Genomic DNA, 7,962 nt, shown 5'->3' with positions numbered 1-7,962 from the left:
TTCAGCAGGGAATGAAGGATATTTGACAGGTCATATTAACCTTCCCTGCAGTACAACTGCATGCCTTAATGACACAACTCAGCAGCAGCAGCAAATGTTCGGGGCCGACACACAAATTTCTAGTACTGGTGTGGGTGAGTTCAACTGCACTGAAGCTGGGGGGTGCTATCTTTCATTCAGAGGAAGTGCAAAAGTGATAAAACCTCCCTTATGGGAACAAACCTAAACCATTTGGAGCCTTGCATAAAACAGAAGCACATGACAAGGTTGAGGGATAAGCTAAAAAAGTAGTTTAGGAAAGGGACTGAGACATGAGGATAATAAGAACCACAGATGTACCCAATTGGTGAGAGATGTTAGTGTAGTGGGATTGGAGTACAGTTAGCCCTGAAGGATTTAGTAATTGGAGCAACACAGGCACGTGCCAAATTTTTCAGGTGCTTCTAAGTACATCAATAGCATACAATGTAGAATGGTACCAACTGCAGTTAAAAGCACTTTACTGTCCCATAAAACCATATGATAACTTACAAGAACACCTTAACCATTTATTAGAAACATCTATTCATCATTTATCCCCTTTGGAAAGGATTTATGAATGAAAAGCTAACATAAAGTGTTCCCATACATTTCACAAGAAATTACAGAAACAACAAAGACTCTTACCAGATTCAAGCTTGGGAATGTGAAAAGTTAGGAAGAAAATGATAAAGCCAAGCAGCAGAAACTTGGCTTGGGAGATATGGCAGAATGAGGAAATCTTTACCTTCATGATTTCTTCACTGGAAGAAAGAAAGGGATAGAGAAAAAAAATCAACTTACTGAAGAGAATACTGTGACTAGTGCAAAATAAAATATATGTTAAAGTGTGAAAGGGAAATAACACATGTACATGTACTGAACTCAAAAGATAAATGCGCTTAAGGCTAAATCCACTTAGAGCAAAGTGCCCTAACCATCTGGCCATAAACTAAGGCAGTGGTACTCAACCAGCGTGCCATGGCAACCTGGGGTGCCTTGAAATCCTTTCAAGGATGCCAGAGAGCGTGGCGAGCCGGTAGGGGGCATTCCTTCTGCTGAGCCACCCACTTCACTGCGTCTAACCACTTACCAAGCTCTGAGTGCCTCATGTCTGGCCGACCCCCTTCCTAGAGCACACCCACAAGGCCGGGGTAACTGCTGCCACCACCCAGGGTCTGGACGTTGCTCGGGCCCTGCGCCCCCTGGGGTACACAGGCCTTACAGCCCTTGAGGGTGCTTGACCCACTATGAGAACTTGGGGTGCTTCCTCTAGCCTGAAGCACAAAAAGTAGCCTCCCTTAGGTCAGTCCAGCATTGGGAGAAGAAAGGCATGCCCACTCCCTCTCCCAGCAAGTATCACCAAGCTTGTTATAGTGGAGAGCTTTATTGGTTAAAGAGCGTAGGCTTGGGGAAGGGTACAGGTTAGAGAAGTATCAAAGAATAACCCACAGCAAACAGTACAGCTAGGGAGCCTGTTGTTATGCTTCTACATTGCAGTAAGCTATCTTTCTAGAGAGGTTTCAGGTAAGTTACTCACAAGTATCATCCAGAGGCTGACTGAGCCTCCTTTGGAGGCAGGCAGTTCATTGTGTGTCAGTGAGTTTCAAGATGTCTCTTCCCTGTCCCGCACAATCGAGGGACACTTAAATAACTTTTCTGACCTCATCCCTTGGGCCAACCATGAACCAGTATTCGCAGACCACGGCTGATGCTGGTTGGTCAGTTTGAAAAACATCAGCACCCTCAGGTGAGAGTTTAGGGTTACACAGGACAAAAGACGAGCAAGTTCCCCATCCCAATCAGCAATGTGCATCCCTGGTACCAAGGAGGCCAGGTGCCTCAAGTAGCCAGAGTGGCGGGGGTAGGGGACTGGGCTGTAGCCCTACAGCAGTGAGACAGACAGGGAGGGCGGTTGACTGCTCCACATGGTGTACCATACAGTGCTAGTGCTAGGAGGTGTGCAAACTTGATTCACAAGATAAACCCAGAGATTTTAAACAGGAATCCATTGTGTCAAAAACATTCTGACCTGCTCTGGGTTTTCTAAGTTCTTTGCAGCAGAAGAATTGCTCTATTAATTTTCTAAAGTCAGAAAATGAACAAAAGAAGAGCTAACATTTCTGGGAGGTGCCTTGAACCTGTTGAGGGATGCCTTGAGTTTAGCAAGGCTGAGAATTGCTGGACTACGTACTGACCGCCCTGAGCCCTCTCCAGCTCTCCTCTTGCTATGGACTCAATAGGAAAGCAGAAAGGGAAGAATAAGCCAGAGGGAGCACATCTCAGTGAGATGAATACTGACTTTGAAGGGAAGGAAGTCCTGGGTTCCAGCCGCAGTTAGGGTACAAACTATTACAGCTTATGACCATTTAACTGAATATTAAATACAAGGTGCAGTTTCAAGACATAGGCTATGGAGAGTCCAGAGTATGCATGACCCATGATGTGGTGGTCCGAGCATTTTCCTTGGAACTTAGAGGAATGCATACAGGGCAATCCTATTTCACAACAGATGGAAACAGAATCCAAACTGTAGAAGTGCCAAAAACTGCCGATTACACTGAAAAGGAAAAAAAATTCTAAAATTTTCCATGAAAATTTGATATTTCAGTATTTTTGTCCTAAATTGTGGAAAAGATCCTAATATTAAAGTTCTTATAGATGTTCCTAGATTCATAGATGTTTGGGTTGGAAGGGCAGATAATCGAGTCTGACCCCCTGCCATAGGCAGGAAAGAGCAGCCAGGTGCATGTCTAGCCTCCTCTTAAGGACCCCTAAGGTAGGGGAGAGCACCACCTCCCTTGGAAGCCCATTCCAGATTCTGGCAACTCTTACCATAAAGTTCTCCTGACGTCTAACCTAAACCTGCTCTCCATCAGTTTGTGGCCGCTGTTCCTATTTACTCCACAGGGTGCTCTGGTAAACAGAGCATCGCCTATTCCTTGCTGCCCTCCCACCCCCATGAATTTGTAGGCGGCCACAAGATCACTTCTCAGCCTTCTCTTGTGTAGGCTGAAGAGATCCAGGGCCCTCAATCTCTCCCCGTAGGGCTTTGCCTGCAGGCCCCATACCATAAGAGTGGCCCTCCTCTGAACCCCCAAGGTTGTCCACATCCCTCTTGAAGTGTGGCGCCCAAAACTGGACACAGGACTCCACCTGTGGCCTGACCAAAGCCATGTGGAGAAATATGACCTCCCTGGACCTGTTTGTCATGTACCTGCTAATGCATGATAAAGTGTGGTTAGCTTTACTGATCACTTCGTCTCACTGACTCCTCACATTCTTCTTGGTGCCGACAATGACTCCAAGATCCCTTTCTGCTGCTGTGCTGCTGAGAAAGTCCCCCCTCAGCCTGCAAGTGTGCTGGCAATTCCTTCTCCCTAAGTGCAGCACCTTGCACTTGTCCTTGGTGAACTGCATCGTTTTGTTCCACCCACTTTTCCAACCTTTCCAGATCCGCCTGGATTCATTCCCTACCCTCTAGTGTGTGTTAACTTTACCTCATAATTTGGTATCATCTATGAAATGTGAGAGAGTGCTTTCCACACCCTCATCCAAGTCACTGATGAAGACAATGAACAGCACAGGGCCAAGGCCCGAGCCCTGTGGGACTCCACTGCCCACATCCTTCCAGGTTGATACAAACCCATCCACCACCACTCATTGTGTGCGACCCCTTAAGCCAGTTTGCCACCCACCTGACCGTGTAATCATCTACATCACAGCCGCTCAGTTTCTGTGAGAACAGGATGAGATACCGTATCGAAGGTTTTCTTAAAATCCAAGCAGATGACATTTACCTCAATTCCTCGATTTCTTATATTGTTTGTCAAGAACAAAACTGAAAGAAAAAAATGTAAATGAAAGATAAAAACATTTCTCAACTGCAATAACTGACTTTGTTTTTTTAACCTGTTGGACAGCCCTAACTTAAAAGACCAGTGTTTGCCACACTGGCCATGTCCAGATGAGCAGGGACATGCAGTTTCTGGTGCCACAAACTTTTCTGTGACATGACAAACTTTATATGGTGAATGTTAAAACATGTGCCTTTGCAGCATGCGGCAAAATTTGTTACTGGGAAAAAAAATCCACTGGAGAGATATACGGTGAAAAGCACGCAAAAAAGCATGCACCAGCAGAAATGCTCTGGCTGCCATACAGTCCTTCGTGTTGCCTGAGTTGAGCCCCTGCTGCTCCAGCATGCTACCAGGTAATAGTGCTGACCACAGCCATCAGCTCTCCCTGGCTGAAGAGCTGGGAGGAGCTGGGCAAGGGCAATGTGCAGGAATGGGTACTTGGGCACAAAGTAGCGACACAAATTTGTGCCACTGCAACTGTCTGCCCCTGCTAGTCTGGACACAGCCTTTGTGTTTTGCTCTGTGGGTCAACATGTGAGAGTCTGAGATAGGTAGCAGGTCTTCCTGGGAAAGACAACTTTGAGATCCCAGAGACACGGGAGAAGACAAACTTCTGTTTCAAGATCTTACCTGGGAAAATAAAAGGGCATCAGATGAAATATATTATAGAAACATATAAAAACTGGAAGGCATGGAGTGCTCTAAAACAGGGGCAGGCAATTATTTCACGTGGAGGGCCACTTAACAAGGTTTGATGAGCAGCAGAGAGCCGCATGGGTAGCCCTGCCCTTGTAGCCCTGCCTCCTGGTCGCCATCTTCGGATCGGAAGTCCCACCCCAAGCCACTGACCTTTGCCACCTGAAGTCCATCCCCTTGCCCCCCTCCCCAAAATACTCCTTTTGGGAGTGGGGAGTTGCCATCTTAAAACCAGAAAAAAAATTAATCAATCTAAAAGTCAAATACCTACTATAACACATTTTAATTTTATTACAAATTTCTCATGGTTTGTGTTTGTATAATGTACATAGAGACGACTGCATAATAACTCAAAATAAATGTAGTCTTTTATAGTGTGTGTGGGGGGGAGTGTGTGTATGGTGTGGGGGCATAGGATGTGCGACTCTGGAATACACTGTCCTCTCCTGTAGTCAATGCAGGCAAGACCGCTGTGTAGGTGTGAGGCATTTGAGGGATGTGAGGGAGGGTGGTAGGGGTGTGGAGACTTCCCATAGCGCAGTAACAGGCAAGGGCACTCGGGGTGCTGGTGCCCAAATGGTGCTGGTGCAGTGCTGTACATCGCAGCGAGGAGTGCAGCCCCCGCCAGGCTGTCTGTATCTCCAGTGCTCCCTGCTCTCAAGGCATGGGAAGGAAGCCCCACGTGCTGGAGCCAGCTGCCTTCCGAATCCCAGTTGGCTTCAGCACCTGGGGCTTCCCTCCCGTGCCTTGAGTGCAGGGAGCACTGGCGATACAGACAGCCTGGAAGGGGCTGCACTCCTCGCTGTGATGTGCAGTGCTGGCTGGAGCCAGGCACCAGCACTGAGCACAAGCGCCCCCACCACTCCTGCCACCACTGCCTGTCAGGGCTGCACACCATGGGGGAAGTGTGCAAGGGGTCCCAATGCTGCCCCCACACCTACACACTGCCCAGCCAAGCTGTTGCCACCCCCCTGGGCACAGGCTCCACGCTGCTGCCAGCCCCATGCCATGTTCCCATCCAGCTGCAGTCCTGCCACCCACTTTCCTAGCTGCAGCCCGAAAGGACCTGGACACCAGGAAAGCCTGCCCCTGCCCCGTATTGATGCAGGTGGGCCCTTCTGCCCACAAGGGTGGGAGCGAGGCATAATACAATATGTTGCGGGGCGGGGGGGGCGGCACAGACGCCTCACTCCCATCCTCGTGGGCAGAAGGGCTAGGTGGGGCACAATCCATTGGTGGGCACTGCGGGCCAGACGAAAGTACCTGGTGGGCTAGATCTGGCCTGCCAGGCATATTTTGCCCATCCCTGCTCTAAATGATGGTAGTTCAGAGTGCACTGAAAAGAAATGTTAGGGAAATGTAAGGGGGAGCAGGAAAGTACCACAATCCCGGAAAAAATAAATAGTAAAACCCTTTTCGAGATACACACAAAAAAAGGGAAGTAAGAAAACAGAAAACTGAGGTTTCAGAGATGAATAATCAAGCACTGACAGCTAACAATATGTGGTAATTATGGTTTACGAAAGCATTTACATAGCATGTCTTTTAAAACGATACAAAAACTAGTTACCTTTTCATTTAACTATTTCCCGGTTTCCTCAATAAATGCCGTCAACCAAAAGCTCTTATTTCACATGGTTTGACAAGGTGCAGTTTCAACTGTCAGGGATCTATACATATTTGTTCCTCTTCCATTCATTTCTAAAAAAGAAAAGGGGGAAAAAAAGGAAAGATGAGACTATTTTTAAGTACTTTGATCTCATTTAAGCTGTGATGACATGGGCAAAAAGGTACTGAACTCAGATGTTCAATGAACTGATGCCTGATTCAGTGCATATCTATCGTCTCATGAAACAGAGAGATGCCTATACTACTACAGCTGGAAGGGACCTCATGAGTTTATCTAGTCCAGCCTCCTACTCAAGTGGCAGCATCCTTCACTAAATCATCCCAGCCAAACATCTGTCCAGCCTGCTCTGGAAAGTTTCCAAAGCAGGAGGCTCCACAGCTCCTCTAGCTCAGTGCCTGGCCCAATGCTAGCTCGCTCTCACAGTCAGAAAGTTCCTCTTCATCTCCAGCTTGACCTTCCTTTGCTACAGCTCCTGGCCATTGCTCCAATCCTGTCCCCTACGGCTACAGAGAATACAGTCTCTCTCTGTCCTCTCTATCATCGCCCTGCAGGTATTCGAAGACATACCCAATCCCCTGTTCCCAGACTAAACCACCCTAGTTCTTGCAGCCTTTCCTTTTTCTTCCTTCTCCAGCCCCTAAACCAGTGGTCTTCACCCTTTTTATGGTGCAGATCACTTTTGTAAGTTTTTTATGGTGCAGGTCACTTTTGTAAGTAAAGGGCACCCCAGGATCTACAGCACCCCTGCCCCAAGCCACCCAGGCTCTGACCCCACTGACCTAGCCCGGCCCAGGCGGCAGGGGGCATGGCTCAGCCCAGCCACGGGCGCCCTGCCGCTTCTTCTGCAGCCTCTGGCAGACTGAGATCTACTGTAAGAGGCTGAACCAGGACTGACCCTGTGGTGCTGGGACCAGCCTGCAGCTTGCACACTCCAGCCAGCCCCTGGGCCCAGCGTTGGGTGCACATTGCCCACGACACACAGGCTGGACCCAGCCCTGCAGGTGGCACAGGGACGCCGGGGCACCACGGGCAGCTAGTACTCTGCACCCCGGCATCACGTGCGGCACCAGGGCCAGCCCATGAGCTGCAAGCACTGCGTGCCCCAAGCCAGCCCCAAGGACCACTCGCACATGGCATGGAGCCCACCTGGGGCACGCGGTCCATGACCCAGATCCAGCCGTGCCCTGAACGGAGCGCACACCCTGCGCCAGCCCTGTGCCGCGCACGACCGGTCCAGCCCCGCGCGCTGTGCGCAGCCTGCGCCAGCCCCAGGGCTTGCTGTGCACGTGGCCCCCAGCGCGGCAAAGTGTCCTGACCCCGGGGCTGCATGCAGTGCCCCGGCACGACCCCCCGCCCCACGTGTAGCGCCTGGAGCGAGGCCAGCGCATGGAGTCCATCCAGTCACCGCGGCCCGCATCAAACAGGTCTGTGGGCCGGATCCGGCCAGCCCGCAGGATGTTTGACACAGCCGTGTGCCGCAAACTCAAACTCCTTCCCTGCCGCACGGCAGCCCGGCCGCTCATCCCCACCCCGCCTGGATCTGGCCCTGCAGCTTTTCTGTGCCAAGCGTCAGGCTTTGCTCGTGTCCTTCTCGTCCAGTCTCACCCGGTGGCCTGCAGACCAGGTTTCCAGTCTGTCCACGTCACTCCGGACCCCGGCCCTGCCCCCGCCCGCAGCGCCTGCGGCTCCACCCCCTCGGCGCCCTCCGCCACCTGCCTGCACGCAGGAGGGACCGGCCCGTCCCGGTGCCCGCGGTCT

The 7,962-nt window shown here is 50.4% G+C and overlaps 1 protein-coding gene across 7 annotated transcripts in view; it reads right to left on the bottom strand.

Annotated features, from left to right (window-relative positions):
- LOC102384396 (butyrophilin subfamily 1 member A1-like) overlaps positions 1-7,956 on the bottom strand; it is a 34,872-nt gene extending 26,916 nt beyond the window's left edge. For 3 of the 7 annotated variants that reach the window (XM_025194016.1, XM_025194015.1, XM_025194010.1), the window contains exons 1-4: positions 7,810-7,956; positions 6,145-6,275; positions 3,717-3,859; positions 667-782 (exon numbers count right to left, since the gene is read on the bottom strand). In XM_025194016.1, coding sequence (XP_025049801.1) covers positions 667-782; positions 3,717-3,814 — 214 coding nt within the window. In that variant the 5' untranslated portion in view covers positions 3,815-3,859; positions 6,145-6,275; positions 7,810-7,956. Of the gene's footprint in view, positions 1-666; positions 783-3,716; positions 3,860-6,144; positions 6,276-7,809 lie in introns of those variants that run through there. The other 4 variants (XM_025194011.1, XM_025194012.1, XM_025194017.1 and 1 more) reach the window with 4 other exon arrangements.
- Between the last annotated feature and the right edge of the window lie 6 nt (positions 7,957-7,962).

Source organism: Alligator sinensis, unplaced genomic scaffold, assembly GCF_000455745.1.
Source record: "Alligator sinensis unplaced genomic scaffold, ASM45574v1 scaffold1045_1, whole genome shotgun sequence".
Lineage (NCBI taxonomy): Eukaryota > Metazoa > Chordata > Crocodylia > Alligatoridae > Alligator > Alligator sinensis.
The sequence above is the reverse complement of the archived record's forward strand: the minus strand, read 5'-3'. Positions and strand labels throughout refer to the sequence as shown.